The following is a 17,438-nucleotide window of genomic DNA, read 5'->3' as shown; positions in this document are numbered from 1 at the left end:
CCTTACTGTGCAAGCAATTCATGTACTTGAATTTGCATCTTGGTACCTAACTTGTGCTTTCGTGAGCACCATGGGGAAGTCTGTTCTTTGAAACGGACATCCTTTTTCAATTGTGGGAGCGTATCTCATGACATGTGATACTTAACTAATTTGCAAATTACCCTTTTTTCCTTTCTATGTTCCTGGTACCTGTGGATCGGCTCAATGATGATTGTATCGACGAACCTTCACTGCGGACCCTTCTAAAAACACACATACACACACGGACAACTGCTGTAATGAACTTACTTTAACAGCGTAATGATCGCTTTGTTCAGGGCAATGCAGGGACCCCCAGTGCTCAGGCCTCCAGAGGGATTGGGTCAGTTCCTCCTACAGCAAGTGCTGGAGGCTATGGGAGGGGGAGAGAGGAATATGAAGGGGCACCGAAGAAACCAAGGTTCTAGATGGCTGCCTATCAACCTGAATTTTTTTTTTTGTTAACACTTTTATCTTCTATTTTACTGAAGTAACCTTTTTATGAATGCTCTATTGCTTGACCCAGTATCTGTGAAGCTGGCTATGATAGATGTAGGTCTGAGTTATTAAGTTTCTTTTTTTTTTTTTTTTTATGGCAGTGTATGTTCATTCCCATAAATGGCCCAAATTTTATTTCAATTTTTTTTTTTTTACATGTGCTTTAAGTATTCTGGATGCTACTTAACTCTTGGACTTTGCTGTTCAGAATTTCACCAGTTAATCAAACTTAAATACTGCTAGAAAGGAGTATATTGGCAAGACCACTGCTTGGCATGCCATCCAGCGCCAGACTGTAAATAGATGGGCAGCTTTATCCCCAACAAACAGCTGTAACTCAAACTTGACCCTCTTGTGTTAAGATGGCAGTCCAATTCTAAGTAATGCTCTAATTTGTGGATCCCCTCCCTGTGGTTCTGGGATGGATCGGATAATGCTAATTTATGTGTTTGAGTATTGTGGTGAGCAGAAACGCGATGAAACTTGTCCTTGTAATACATTGTATTAAAATACTTATAAATAAAAATGTGGAAGTTATTGTGTTTGGGGTGGGTAACTGTACTGTCAGAAGTTTAGCGCTGCAGTTTAGGACTAGAACGCCAATATTTCTTGGTTGGAGTTGGGTATAATATGACTTGCTGCAGAAGGAAAGCTGTTTGATGCTAATTTTGTGCATCCGCCAAATGGCAGAATTTTTTTTTTTTGTGTTGGCAGGGATTCTGTTCTATGGCTACATGACCTGCCTAAAGCTTTAAATCCCCCTAGCAGGCATTTCTACTTGTGGTATTGCTGAACAGTTAATAGATGCAAGAGATCACTTGGCCAACTCTTTAGTCCAAGAGGAAACCTGTATATAAAACGTTAGTGGTTTTTGATATAGCGGTCTTTGTACACCATATACTGGCAACAGCCATTGGTTCTAGTCACTTTTTGGCTTTGTTTTCCAGGTTAATGTTAAACAGCTTTTCTTCTGCAGTAAGGAATAGTGGCTTCCACAAGTGTGACTGACTAATTTTTATGTATGGCTAAAGCAAATGTGTCTTTCTGGGCATATTTACCTATCTGACTTTCATTACTGCTCGCAGCAGCAAAACATTTATTTTGTGAACTTGCCCCCCCTTCGGCCTTAAACCTTAAGACTTATTTCTATGCATGTTGTGAAAACAAACTTTGTTTTGCCCACAGCTGCAGAGAAACCAATGGTAAATTAACCGCTAACGTGTAGAGTGTCGTGAGTCGTCGACCTCACTTGGATACCTTTTTATTTTTCTTTGCATTCTGTTAGAGTGCACACTTCTATTATGAAATGTTGTCCTGTTACTGGGATAGGTTTACAAAGAATTAGCAGCTAGTAGATCTTTATGAAGGTTACTGTTGTGGCCTAATTTTCGTCATGTCTGATTGCTGTTGTCATTCAGTCCATTTTTAAAGCAAATCTGTATTGTGCGTTTTTTACCTTCATATGCACTTCAAAACTATTTTAAACTATTAATTTGCTTAACTTTGTAAATCTTTCCCACGCATACAGGACCATTGTGTTAGGGATATGTATAATCCTATTGATCTGGTAAAATGAAAGTGGGGATGGGCTGTTGACAGGTTTGTAAGTTCCAAGTTCATGCTGGGTATGTTACGGGGTGTATAATCAAATGATTTCAAGATCACCTAAGACATGCTTGCACTAACCCACTGGTACTATTGTGCACGCTCATTTAATTGTTTAAAGTTGAACTCCAGACAAAGGCTAAATTTGCATCTGCTTTGTTTTTTTTCCCCCTTCCTGTAGGGCATGGGCAGCATTGGGGTAAATGATTTGTAAAGCAGAGCTCTTGACTGGCTTGGGGGTCCCTCCCTTGCATGATTTTTCCTTTTTTTAAAAGGCAGTTTTTTTTCTGCTGGCTGTCTTGTATTTAAAAACCATGAAACTCCATTGGACTAAATCGATTGTCTGTTTGGATTTCAGCTTTAATACCATATTTACCTTGTAAAGGACTATCCATATTAGTTACGTTACCTCTAAATTGATATATAATCAATGTGTGAATTGGAACATAGACTTTAGACTGGGTTTTTTTTTTTGAGCAGCGTTAGGTTGAAAATATTAATTTCAAGCTTATATTATGCCACATGAGCACGAGGCAAGCTGCCACTGCTCCTTTATTTTGGGTCTTAACTTGCCCATAGATGACAATCCCCTTCCTTACCTGAATAAGAAAGCTTTCAATTTATCTAAAGCTTGTTTGTATGCTATAGCAGCCTCTTTTACAGTGTGCAAACATCTGTTTTAAAGCGCTTACAATTTAAGCCCTCATTTAGGGGTTCCAGCAGGTTAAGTTAAGATCTCAACAGCAGGTCATAACGTGATCAATTCTTAACAGACTACTATACAGAACCAGGGAATATGAAAGCCATGATGTTGCAGTCTGGCAATGTAATAGCATTTCAACTGGCATTTTGCACATTATCTTCAAAGGACCAAAATCTCTGAAGAGTTTTTTTTGTAAGTAACCCCCCTACCTCCTGGTTCTAAGGTAGGCTCGTTTTCTGAACGACTAGAAACTTCCCCAACCCATCTGGCTCACAAAAGTAATGGTCATACTAAATGTCCCTGATGTCATATTGACTATATAGTTCTTGATATCCAGAATCTTTGAAAAACATTTAGGGTTTTGTTTTTTTAGTCTTTTTGTTGCAGAATTCTTTCAGTACATACGGACATAATGGCTGGTGTTGGCTGGCTTTTTTTCCTTTTGGCACATTTTACATAATGTTTGTGCTGCAGATTTAGTAGGAATCGACAATGGAGTCTACAGTCAATATTTTAGACCTTTTCATTTCTTTGTTTTAATCTTCAAGGCACAGATGAGTGAGTATTCAGCAGTGTACTTTTTGTTGGCAGCCAGAGATGTAAGAATCTGTTCACTTTATTTTTTACTGGAGTTTTAGCCACATCAAGTGCACTTTACAATCTTAGTGACCACCTGTAGCAAGCAATTCTGCAGTGCGTAACTTTGAGGAACATAGTGCTACTGGACAATAGGATCCTGGATGTAGTAGTCCTGCTTCAAGATGCTCAGTGCTGGCCTTGTCCAGGTAGGTACATAAGAAATCCTCTACCTTGGTGACCTACTTTGTTATATTGCTATTCTGACATTACATTTCTGTTCAATGAAAACAATGCAGCACTTATTTCTTATGGTCAACTTCTGCTATGCAGCAGCACAATCGTAAGGTCGGCGTTTACTGTAATGAACTACATTTTTAATCTGGTTTCCAGTGCTGGCTTAGGTGGCTATTGGGAGGGGTGGCAGTAGTGTTATGACATTTGTTGCCTTCCCAAGTGGAAGGTTTAGTGTATTTGAGGGTCTTCTAAATTAGAAGACCTAACCAGAGCATATAGCTATTGTAATTTTACAATAAGTGAATGTAGTATCTGATGTGGAAAGGATCTTTGCTCCTCTTTGAGCAAAACTTCTGGCTATAAAGTGCCTTTAACCGTTTGCATTGGCCTGCGATTAGAAATTGTTCAAGCATTTGATTGTAAAATGTAGTGCTTGTGTCAAATTCTAAACTGGTTGAATATCGCCTTTTTGTAATTTTAGCTTTTAACAGGAGCAGTTTGCCTACAAATAATGACACCTTCAACAATTTTTAATACTTGGTATTTTGAGCATTGTATTTGGTCCTGACACTGGTTGCTTATTACAACAGGATCATATACTTTGTTGCCATTTTTATTGTGAAGAATGCAACTGGAGGATGGAAACACTGTTGCAGCTTGAGTAAGATTTAAACCATTGCTATGAGCAGTGTCAAAGATATCCTGCTGCAGTCCTCATAAGGAATTGCCAGTGGGTTACACTGATGAAGGGTCTTGCTTACAACTGAGCTTGACCATTGTGTGTGATTGAAAAATGAAAGCAGCTTATTGTGGTACCCATAAAAATGTACTGAGGCAGTATGGGGATGGCCATTGCTGTTAACCTTCTGAAAAAGACATTCTGTATTAATCATGCTGTTTCTAATGGCACAATTTTTTTTTTCCCTCTGATCTAGAAGTGAGCAGTTTATCTTGCAAGCTCTGATTTTTTTTAAGTTGCATACTTGTTACACTTTTTTTACGTCCTGCAATGGCAGCCACCCCTGTCTCTGTACATTTTTCTTAAGGGTAGGGGATTGAGGCTTTTACAGAAACAAATTTGTAGCTTGGCTTGCTGAATATACTGGCGTGACTAGCCAGTATTCACTAACGTTTTGTGATTGCACGTCTACTTTTGTTCTTGCTGTACTGGATTTGTGTGGAAAGACTTTCATATCTGATCCTTTGCAAGTGGACACACGACCACTTTGCCATTGAAATTTCCATCGACTCATTTATGACTTAAATATGAATGGCCAATCAATCCCCTGTTAAGCAGCAAAGTTGAGCAGTGTCTTTAAACCTAACTGTAAACTGGTAGGCTAGTGTCAAATGAAATGGTTACTATACACAATTTTAGTAACATGTTGGTGTCGGGTGGAGTGGCACTGTAGTACATACGGCTCTAACAAACTACAACCACTTGCCTTTCCCCTCATCTCTGTAAAATATTGCTGTAACCTAACAGTATTTTAGTACTGTCAGGTTTAATTGGATTGCAAAGGCTGGGTAAACTCTATTAAAAAATGCAGTGGATTTGAAGTCTAAACACCTGTTATGTCTGGTTTCTGTGATTAAAACTCCCCCCCCCCCCCTTTTTTTTGTGACCTATACACTGTAACTCTAGCAACAATTTTAGGTGGAGGGAAGTAAAAATTAAAATATGGTTGCCTATGTGTTCAAACCCTTAAACTAATTTTGAAGCACTTTTTTATTTTATTGCATCACTGTTTCTTTGCGTATGATGATCAGCATGGCACATCTTGACTTGGCAATATTTTGCTCACTTTTCTTTGCAAAAACACTACAAATCAGATTACAAGGGAATCTGCTGTGCACAGCCTTCTTCAGATCACCCCACAGATTTTCAATCGGATTCAGGTCTGGGCCATTGAAAATCTTTACTTTTCTGGTGAAGCCATTGCTTTGTATCCTTTGGATCGTTATGCTGAAAAAATGAAGTTCCTCTTCATGTTCAGCTTTCTAGCAGAAGCCTGAAGGTTTTGTGCCAATATTGACTAATATTTGGAACTGTTGATAATTCCCTCTACCTTGACTATGGTCCCGGCTCCAGCTGAAGAAAAGTCGCCCACCACGCTTCACTGTGGGGAATGGCGTTCTTTTGGTGGTGTAGTGTTTCTGTGCCAAACATACCTTTTTGGAATTATGGCCAAAAAGTTCAACCTTGGTTTCATCTGACCATAACACATTTTCCCACATGCGTTTAGGTGACTTCTAATGTTTTCGCTAAATTTAGCCAGGTTTGGATGTTTTAAGAAAAGGTTTGTCTTGCCACTCTACCATATATTCCTGACATGAATACATGAGATTGGCAGGTACTGGCTGTGTGGTACATGTGACAACAGATATTCATGCAGCTCCTCAGTTTTCATAAATTTTGGAGGGACATTCAGTTCTTGGTAATGTCACTGTTTCATAGGACAAGCCAATTTTTGACACAGGTTTACGAGTTGATTCGTATTTTTGCTAGAAAATTAGCTTGAAACCCCTAAATGTATAGCTAGTCGCTGCGTCAGACTATTTGCGCAGCAGTCTTTCAGATGCAATTCCTCACTGAATTTAAAAGTTGGCCACTTTTTTTTTTTTTTTTTCTTTTAAATTATTGCTGTCACAAGGAATTTAAACATCTTGTGAAATAAATAGGCAGTGACAGGTCTTTATGGAGAGATCGGTGGTCTGAAGACCCCAAATCCCTCCTTTGCACTTACGTTTTTCAGATTGACAAAAGTCTGAATTTTTATTGACAGCCGAGTAAGCCCGAAGTGACGTTGCTTCAGAGATTTTACATCGGAGCCACGATCAAAGCTGAATCCTGCTTTGTTCGGGTCGCAGCTTGGGATAGTGACCAAGTGGCTGCTGAGCCGGACTTCCTGTTAACACCAAATGGCCGGCCACCCACTCTAAATGGTACTGGGGTAAAAGATTTTTGTTTTTTCAATTAAGTTGTACAGTTTTATAGGTCACATTAAAAGTGGGAAAGTTCCGATATTTCTTTTTAAGAAACCAAACCTTTTTAACAGGTGTATAGACTTTTTATATCTACTGTATAAGCTGACCATTGGCTTGATATATTGACCTTCTCTAGGCTAGAAGCAAAATATGCATATGTATTATACTTGCGCTTGGCTGCATTTCCCAATTGGTTTAGGATTTATGCCTCAAACATGCGTGTTTCCCTGATGTCAATGGAACACGTGTTGACGTGCATTGCAATATTTAGTGGACACTCATAAGGGGTGAATGCATGGGTTGTGGCACGTGACTGCGACATGCTGTTTTTTGTAGGTTTCAAGGAAGCTAGAGGAATCTGCATCAAGCAAAATGCATATTGTCCATGCATGTTGATGGGTGCAGAATCGCTGTTGGAAATCTACCTGACCAATATATCAAAACAAATTTTTCACTAAATACACTTGGTGAACACAAACATTCTGCCATACATCAAATGTATAAATTCCACTTGCAAGCCAAAAGTCTCTCCAGACGATAATGCACATGGTCTAGCAACTCCCAGTTTCAATCCCATTAATCCTTGCGCACCCCCCCCCCCCGCAGCTCAAATACCACTCAAATCACCCTATCTTGCGGACATCCTTTCTTTGAATTTTATATCCTAGCCCAAATCCCCCCCCCCCCCCATTCCCTCACACCCTTCTGGCACAAATCTTTGTTTTAGGAGGGGGATTGAACAAATTCCCACAAATCTCTCCAAGCATAACCCCTTTTAATTGCCTTCCCAACTACAAACCAGAAATCGGACTGGGCACAGCCCACTCCAGCACCCCCAAATCTGGCAATGTGCCTCCTCACCCAGCAACTAAAAGCTGGTGGGAGAGGGAGAAACTGTCTTTCAGTTGCTGAAGGGAGAAACACATGGCATTTTGTCCTCTCCAGCTCCTCTGTGCGCTGGGCCCTCTACAGGAAGGAACAGTGGTCGTCTGTCCCGTCAGCGGCCCTGGATACGTGCCATGGAAGTTGCACTCTGCTTTTCATATGTATATTGTCTCGCTGTCCCTACATGGAAATTACTTTTAAACAAGACCTGTAATGAATGAGGTGTGAGCCACCATTCAGGGTCTGAACTGGATTTGGAACCAACCAGGCAAAATTGTAAAGACTGAAGGGGTAGCTTCTACTCCTGACCTGCCCAGGTGAACAAATGAAGCACCCTTAGTCTACATCAGCTTCTGAGCTCCAGTCAACAAGGTGCCCCAACAGGTCAGAGTTTCAGGCGTTCTATATTGCACAGGTGATTTGATCAGTGTCGCTGCCTTAGTAATTACCACAGCTGTTTTATCTGAGGGGAAAACCCTGACCTTTTGGGGTGCATTGAGGACAGGCGATGAGAAACTCTGGTCTACATGTCTCCACCAAACCACACCACCTGATTTCTCCCCGTGGATGGTTAAGCCCTGGTGGGCAGGGTTTAATGCTTCGGGTTATGTGGTTTGGAGATGCGTTGACCAAGGCTGCTTCTAGTTCACCTGGGTTGGTCAAGAGTAGCAATGATTTTTTTTCCTTCTATATTTACTAACTCTGGATTGGAATCGGGACAAGTCTGCACCCCATGTTCTGGTCACAGAGATACTTTATTTTGAGAGGCTCCCTGAGCAATCCAATAGGTTGCAGGCAAAAATGTGTTTTTCTGAGGCACCCTTAAAAAGCATCTTTAGTATTGCCAGACAAAACTTCTGTTTTTAGGTCGTGAAGGATTGTAGTATATAACTGCTATCTAGGGCTTCATTGTAGCTGTTTCCCTAGGGAAATGAGGACAAGTCTCCCAACAGACCCTATTGTCAGATTTACCTTTTTCCAGTTGATGTGCTGGTAGCAAAATTTCTATAGGAGCCCCAGATTGCAGGTGGAGCTTCAATCCCGACCCCACACGCTGGATTTGTATGTTAATATCAAAATTAGTACATGCTGCTTTTTATACTTGTAGGATAACATGGGTCCATATTTCTTGGCAGCTGACTACATACATTTCATAGGTCACCTTAAAACCTGTTTGCAGTCCCCGAGATGGCTGATGGACATGGTTTTAAGAGGTAGGAACTGTGAAAAGTTGCTGTGCGAAGTTACTAAGTAGGGATTCGGATGTAATGCACAAATATGACTCCATGGACATTACTTATATTGGGGAAACTAGCAGGTCGGTAAAATTTTTATAAATTTTCCTCACCCCGAGTATTTTACATGGCTGTTTGACTGAACACCCAAGAGGGTCAAGTCTCTAGTGTTCACCCCTTGGTGCCAACCGCACGCAAATATGCAGCCTCTTGGTGCCAAGAGTACTCAGTGCATGCTTCTGACGGTTATCAGCGCCTAACCGAAAGTTGCCGCTTGCCATCGGAGTTTTTTGATAGTGTCTGCCAATCACTGCGGTCACATGCTTTTAAGCCCTGCCTCCTGTAATTATAAACCTCAAAGGGCCAGGAGGCGCTGGCATGAAGAGGTTAAAATGGTCTTAGTTTGGCTATTTATAACTATAGCAGACCATCATTCTGACTTTGTACTTAGTCCAAAGTGCTCAGTGCAGAATCTTTCTATTGCTAGGGAGTTGTGTGCACTTGGCAGGGCTCATCTGTGCTAAAAATGAAAGTAACGTGGCATTAGGCAGGTATTGACACCAGCATGTGCTGCCTGAGCATTGCAGTGTTTTTTAATAAGCTTGGCAGAGGGACACTGAACATGCTTTGCAAGTTCAGGTATGTTCTCTGCCTTAGTGAGAATTGTAAAGTTTGTATTGGACACTTGGAACAACTTTTGTCCTAAAATAGATTGCAGTATTGGATTTGGGAACTGATGGGTTATAACAAGCTATGACAAGGAAAATGTGAACACAAGCTGTTAAGCTACCAATGCAATGTTGTAGGGTTCATGGAATCTTAGTCGCGTCATGGCACACTCTAACTTAAGTGTTGAACTCCACACTGATGAAAGTACTGGTTTCTTTGGATTGGGTGGCTGACTTTTTACAGTAGAAACACATTTTGGTGCAATGTGGAAACATGGTTATAAAGTGCTGCATTGTTTTCATATTTGTAAATAAACTACTGTTATCAGAATTGTTGTGTCAGAATGCACATACTGTGTTTTTAAGGTGCAGTTTCTTTTTTGTGTTTCCTAAAATTTGGGACAGCCCAGAGAAATTGTTCAAAAGCAAAATCTATAGCTTGGCTCTTCTACTGCGATGTAAATGGTTCATGCATTTTAAAATGAAGTAATACCTTAACGAATAGGCAGGAAGTTGTATTTTCTGCACTTAAAGGATTAACTATTTTTTACTTTGTCCAAATGCTTTGGACATGACATTTCACTTAAGTTGCAGTGAGTCGCCCTTTCTTTAATGTTGTGCACTTACAGCACATAAGACTGAGCTGCCAATATCTGTATTGCAGATATATCAATTGGCTGATAAAATTACCTGACTTGTATCCTGCTATACTAAACATTTATAGTGGTGGTCTGGCTGTGCCGAGTAATCTCAGCAAGCTTTGTCCAGAAGCCTTTAAGTTAAAAAGCAAATTACAAAACTAAACCCTTTAACCTGTTACTCAACTGGTTAATGCAGCATTCTTATTGAGATCACAATATGCTATAGATATACGTTCTTAGACTTTAATAAGACTTTGATCCGGTTGTGTTCATTTTATATAAAAATAAAATTAAAAATTGGCTCATAGTTGTGCTTGGTCACTAACATTAAGCAGATAACTGAAAGCTAATTGATCTTTCTGGTCACTTATCTTTAGGTATGGAATTTGGATACTGGCTGACATTGATTCCAGAGTCTTTATGTTAAGGTATGTTCAACTGTGTGGTTTGCTTTGTTTAAAGTTTTTTGCTTTGTGCATTAAGCCAGCCATAGACATGCATCTTCAGCCAGGATTGGCTGAATTTCTTGCCATGTATGGGCTAGCTGGTTGTGCAGTTGATTAGCCCCTTGACTGCCTGAGGATTTACAAACTCCCCTATGATAAGCCATTTTTTACAATTTGGCACTGTTTAACTGATGCTGTACCCAGATAAAATGGTAAAAAAAATCTCCATAAATGGAGCTTTATTTTGGTGGCATTTATCACCACTGCATTTTTTCACTATAAACACCAATTTTGGATTTTTTTTTACTTTCTGCTATAAAACATCTCCAATAAAAAAATGTAAAATTTCCTCACATTTGGGCGAGTATGTATTCTGCAAAATTGTCAAATCCCAATGGTGTACGTTTATCAAACGGTGATTTATCTCATTTCAGTTCTCAGAGAAAAATCTTCTCCTCTGGCACCCTGTTAATGAAGCGGAGAACATTTGTTCTCAGAAGGAGAATAGATGAGAAGTTTTTCCTCTGAGAACACCTGAGTAGAAGAGGGAGGGGCTGCCTGTGATCTCCTGAGAAACTTGTGTGATTACAAAGCAGCTGAGTTTTAAAAGTGAAACCAAAGTTAAAAAACGTATTACATGAGAATAAGCGCTTTTTTAACTTTTTAATTGTGAATTTTGGCATTATTTATGCATATTTTGGCATTTTTTTTTTAACATGGCATATTTTTAACATCTGGCCGTAGGTTTTTTTATTGTGCATTTTTTAGCACACATTTTGGTTTTTAGCACACATTTTGGCACAGGTTATTTTAAGATGCATTTTGGTATGGTTTGTAATGCACACTTTGGTGCTTTTTTAGCATATAGTTTGACACCTTTTAACGTGCATGTTTTGCTTTTTATGTGTATTTTGGCAAACCACACATTTGCTAGCCACTTTTGGGATGCCGTTAACAATTGACACCGCAAGCATATCATGCATTTTGCATGTGTTTCTGGAACGCACTCCAAAACGCAGGTAAAGAAATGAGACAAAATACATGTTAAAGCACCAAAATGTAAATTTTGGGCATGGAGCATTGTGCATTTTTTCAATGCGCATTTGGGCAAGTTGCTAGAGAATTTGTCAAATGACAAAATGTGTGGCAAAATGCATGTTTGCTAACTGCATTTGGGGTGCCATAAACAATGAATGGCACCCAAAAACACATTGTGTATTTTGACAGAATTTTAGAGCAATTTGGAATTGTGGAAAGAATTGCACAATTCTGCATTGCTCAGGTGTGAATGGGTCCTAAAAGAAAATACATTATAACTATACTGTGTGTGACACACACACACACACTCACACTCACACTCACACTCACACTATTTATATCAATCTTTAAGCTTGCTTTTGCTGATATTGGCAGTTAAAAAAACTCCTTCACATCACAGCAGCTTCTCATCCATATTCTCAACCTCTGAGCTGGAGAATCTGGGATGGAGATATTTTACAGAGATAGCCAGTGAGATCCTCAGATCTCGCCTTCATAAACTGGTCATCTGTGTAAAAGTGAATAACAGAAGGGTGTGTCTTGTGATGAGAAGTGAAACATGTTCTCCACTCCTGTTTCATAAACTGGCACACCTGAGAGATCACCCGTGATCATCAGGATCTCAGCTCTTCTCTGTTAAACGTACACCAATAAGCGTATGTTGGCTTACGCAAACATTATAGTGTTTACAAACTATTGTGTACACACACTCTAGCTATCGCTCTGAATCTGGTGTGAACTGGCCCTAATAGCCTCTGCATTGCCAGGTCTTGCCGTGTTTCCCCCCCCCCCCTGCTACTATTCATAGCCACTAATAAAGATTGCTTTAGAACTAGTCGATTAAACCAATTGGTGCCAATTTGTATTTGAGTTGTTTTTTTGGGGGTTTTCAGTAACCCATTTTTGAGACTGTTTAAAGTATTTATTTATTTTTTACCCTTTCCACAGATTTGATACAGGTGTCATTCAGTCCACACTACCTCCTTGAGGCCCATTGAATTGTAAACCAGGTATAATTCTATTTACATTTTTGCTAATCTATACTACACTGTCATTTAGTTAAACATGGAGAATTGGCTTCTATTGTACGTACTACTTTGTTGATGATTTTTTTTTTTTTTTTCAGGGCTACTTATTGGACAGAAGTATTTTTTTTGTTGAAAAAATAAAATAAAATTAAATTGGCTGTGTCTTATATTTGATTAACCACTTAAGCCCTGGAAGATTTACCCTCTTAATGACCAGGCAATTTTTACAATAAAGCACTACATCACTTTAACTGACAGTTGTGTGGTCAAGTGACATTGTACCCAACTGACATTTTTCTGTGCTGGTTTAAGATGTGTAGTTGGCTGCACTAGGCAGTGGAGTGTTTACATGACGTGGTTGCAGTGTTTCTTACCTATGACAGTCTCTGGACATGCCTGCTGAATGCTACACACTAAATCAAATAAGGAAGTGCTGCAAACATGTGCAATGCACATGGTTGAGGTGCTTTTTTTGGGGGATTGTGAAGAGGCTATGCATCACTGCTTATCGGCCTCTGAAGTGTGATCTAAATGCAGATTGGGCTTCAGAGGAAACAGATTTTTGTAAGCGGGTCTAAATTTAACCTTTGCATAATGCTGCCTCCTTCAAGCAAACCCTAGATGGCAACTGTGAGAACTTAAACTGAAAGTTATACAGTCACTCTCCATACAATGACTTCATCTGTTCTTGCCATTCTATATTGTCCATTGAAGGACACATCTTGAATGTAAGATTTTGGGTTATTCTGCTACTTTGAGTTTCTATGTGCCTGGTGTCTATTCCCTCCTGTAGGTTTTAACCTAGGTCTGCTACTATCAGAGTGGACTCAGGATTTTTGTATGCTCTGTAAAATCCGATTGGTACATTAAAGGACATTATCTCAGTCGTTTGTAGACCCTGGGTTCTGGGCTCATTCCTTCAAGTGATTGGACACTGGCAACTCGTTGAGAATGTGCTGCCTCCCCAGTCCGAGTCCATTTTATTTTTATACTGTCCTAGTGGAGAAATCACACTTGACTAGTTTACTTCTGATTCTTTAGCCCTCTTTTTCAACCACTGGTTGAACACTTTAGTCGCCTTGAGCCCTATAAGCTACTCCCTCCCGTCCTTGTTTACACCATCAGTGGGGGGGGGGGAGAAAGGTTGCTGTGCACCCTTGGTCATGCTTTCCCTATATTCTACATTACTTTTAGCAAGGGGTGATGCCTTGTCCTGTAACTGGTGCAATCTTAGATGAACATTCACTCAGTCATATACTTGCCATGTGTCCCCCCCCCCCCCTCCATGCACTGGCCCGGTACCCAGTATCAACACTGGTCTCTGCATCCAATGTTGGGCAAGTTGCATGCCTGAAATATACTGTGTACATTTTTCCATCTGTTGTGAATCCTTGGACAACAAACCACTTTATTTGGGGAGCACAAAGATGTTGGCCTATACAGGCCACAAAAAAAGCAAGACAATCAATACTATAAAAAATTGGTTTATTCAATAGAATGTTGTGTAATACATGTTAAAAGCAATTGTCATGTTGGAACAGGAAGGGGCTATCCCCACAAAGTTGGGGTTCCTGTTCCAACATGACTGCACAAACTAGGTCCATAAATGGATGAGGGACTTAAACAAGATAATGTCTCCATCTCTAGATTGACGCAAATAGGGAACCAACTGGATGCGCCGTGCAGACCAAACTATCATGTACCATGACAGAGTTTGTCCTAGTGGAGGCACAACAACCCCACAGCCTACACATGCCATAATACCATGTCAAGAATAGACTTTGTACTGGTGTCCCAGGCTCTACTACCTGGGGTTGGGGATTGCACCAAGGATGTCAGACCATTCTCCTTTCTGGGTGACCATATCTCTGAGGAGTGCCCCCCCCTTGTACGCACATGGCTATTGAACCACCACTGGCCCTTACAGATCATGATTCCATTGAAAGAGAGATTAAATACTTCTTGTACAGACCTAGAATCCCGCCCTCACTTAATTCATTCTGGGAAGAATTTAAAGTACATGCCCGATGGATTCTTACCAACAGAATAAACAGTCATCTAATACTACAACTAACAAACTGCAAGAACTGGAAACCACTTAACTCCAATCCCACACCTGAAAATCGAGACAAGGTAAAAACTACAATTCCGCATTGTAACACAATTATGCACTGGAAAAGGCCAAACAAACTATTCTGCAAGCAAAGAGTTTGAGCAGGGGGAGAGGGTAGGCAGGTTATTGGCATATCTAGGCCATGTGGACGATAGACCTCCAGTAGTAGTCTCCCTAATAGACACTGAAGAAATAACATTATGGACCCCTCAAGTAGCATCCCAGTTTTTACAATTCTATAGAAACTATTATAAATCCTATACTACACATACACAAGGGGAACTCCAAGTGTATTTAAATACAATCCAATTCCCCAGGTTAAAACCAGAGCAAGTGAAATTACTAGATGCACCCATAACTACACAGGGTATTGCTGATGCCATTGCCCAAGTCTAAAGCCCCTGGTCTAGACGGACTGCCCCTGGAGTTTTATGCAACATACTCAAACACTCATACCTAAACTCAAGCATCTCTACCAATCCATATTTGACAAACACGCTCCCTCTATCCATGCAGGAGGCACAAATAATTGTACTCCCCAAGCCGGGCAAAGACCCCCATTACCCTGAGTCATGCAGGCCTATCTCACGCCTACAGGTAGATATTAAGATACTAGCTAAAATACTGGCCAATCGCTTGAATACAGCTATACCCACGCTAATACACTGACCAAACAGGCTTTATGCCAGGGAAAAAACTCTGCCATGAACATTAGGAGACTATACATGAACATACAGGCTCAACATGACAATTCAGGAACCAGGGTGGTGGTAGTGCTAGACACTGCCAAAGCCTTTGATTCTGTAGAATGGCTGTACTTGTAGGAGTGCTTGCACAACTATGGCTTTGGTCCACAGTTTATAAAGTTGGTTAAGCTTCTTTATCAGGCAGCTAGGAAAGGGCATTTGTCAACGGCTGGCTTTCGGAGCACTTCCCTCTGGAAAGGGGTACGAGACAGGGATGTCCATTGTCCCCCCTTCTGTATACTCTGGCAGTGGAGCCGCTGGCAATTGCCATCAGAGCAGACACTAATATAAAGGGATTGAGAAGAGGACACACAGTAGATAAAATAGGTCTGTATGCTGATGACACTCAGATCAGGGACCTTCATTAAAGGCTGCACTTGACATCATTGAAAAAATGGATAGTTACTCAGGATTGCGTATGAACTGGGACAAATCCTCCCACTGGACATCCCCCCCCCCCCCCCCCAGGACTTTAATGGACTACACACACACACGAATGTCACACCCTTATTTGACTTGATAAAGTCCAAAACCCAGACATGGTCCAGGCTGCCACTAGGGGTGATAGGACGTATAAATATAATAAAAATTATTTTGTTACCCAAAATACTATATATGGTTTGGCATGCTCCTCTCTATATCCCTTTAAAAGTCTTTAAACAAATGGAAGACATAAACTGGCATGTTCTGAAGAACCCTGCGGATATGGGAGGAGTGTCCTTTCCTGATTTACAGGATTATTACTTGGCAGCTCAACTCTCCCACATATACCACTTTAACAAAGTGGAAATGCAACACTATAAGTCCCTAGTGTGTAATAAACCAGGTCACCCAGCATTTACCCCGCTCCAAGCTATCCTCGGAGGGAAACAACTTACTAAAAAAAACACAAGGTATACTATGGGAATGCTACTCCATCATCAAAGAATATTGGAAATCACCTTGAAAAAACAAAACACTGGGAAAATTTACACCCACACCCCACTATGGTTCAACAAACACCTACCTGAGTTAGAATCTTTCTCAGACTCGACAGTATGGGCTACACATGGCATAATATACCTCCATCAGTTGTTATCTAACTCCAGAATCAAGCAGTTTCAAGTACTTAAAGTGGAGGTTTACCCTAAAAACGTTTTTTTTTTACATTAAAAAGTACAATAGTTAGGACATTACATTGTGGCAGTTTTTTTTTTTTGCTCTGTACTTACCTTTATATCCGGATTTTGTCCAGGGCTTCCGCGTTCTGATGGCTCCGGGACTGGGCGTTCCTATCCCTGCCTCAGGCTTCCGATGCTTGCGTGACTGGGCATTCCTATTCTTTCGTTGGATGATTGACGGCTTGTGAAACAGGTGACCTGTCTCACAACGCGCGTCACCAGATTTCCGGAAATACCAGAGCTAAGAGTCGCCACTATACGGCGCCTGCGCCCGCTGTGTAGAGCTGACTGCGCAGGTGCCGTATAGTGCCGACTCACAGCTCTGCTCTTTCCCGACGTCTGGTGACGCGTGTTGTGAGACAGGTCACCTGTTTCACAAGACGTCAATCATCGAACGGAAGGATAGGAACGCCCAGTCACGCAGTCATCGGAACCCGAAAGCCCTGGACAACATCAGGATATAATGGTATGTACCGAAAAAAAAAAATGCCGAAATGTAATGTCTTTAGTATGCTGGCTCTGCCAGATGCAATTACATTTTTTTTTTTGGGTGAACCCCCGCTTTAACCACTTCCCGACCGCCCACTGTATATGTACATCCTGTTTTTAAAGATGGATATCTCGGTAACGGCAGCAGCTGCTGCCACAATCGAGGTATCCATCTTTACAGTGGGCGGCCGTGTAAACGATAACGGCGGTCTCCGCGGCAGATTCGCCGTTATCGGTGGCGGGAGAGGGCCCCTCCCGCCGCTCTTCCGCGCCCTCCGCCGCTTACCGGAGCCGTCGGTAGTGGAGGAGATCGGATGCTGCTGCCTGGTGTGTGAGGACTTGAGTGAGGGCAAGATGGCCCCCA

At 41.0% G+C, this 17,438-nt stretch overlaps 1 protein-coding gene across 4 annotated transcripts in view; it reads left to right on the top strand.

Moving 5' to 3' along the window:
- Positions 1–12,697, top strand: part of SFPQ (splicing factor proline and glutamine rich) — a 31,809-nt gene extending 19,112 nt beyond the window's left edge. For 2 of the 4 annotated variants that reach the window (XM_040337304.1, XM_040337303.1), the window contains exons 10-12: positions 10,432–10,482; positions 12,487–12,548; positions 12,665–12,697. In XM_040337304.1, coding sequence (XP_040193238.1) covers positions 10,432–10,455 — 24 coding nt within the window. In that variant the 3' untranslated portion in view covers positions 10,456–10,482; positions 12,487–12,548; positions 12,665–12,697. Of the gene's footprint in view, positions 1–296; positions 1,043–10,431; positions 10,483–12,486; positions 12,549–12,664 lie in introns of those variants that run through there. The other 2 variants (XM_040337302.1, XM_040337301.1) reach the window with 1 other exon arrangement.
- Positions 12,698–17,438: the final 4,741 nt, after the last annotated feature.

Source organism: Rana temporaria, chromosome 2 (genome assembly GCF_905171775.1).
Source record: "Rana temporaria chromosome 2, aRanTem1.1, whole genome shotgun sequence".
NCBI lineage: Eukaryota > Metazoa > Chordata > Amphibia > Anura > Ranidae > Rana > Rana temporaria.
The sequence above is the reverse complement of the archived record's forward strand: the minus strand, read 5'-3'. Positions and strand labels throughout refer to the sequence as shown.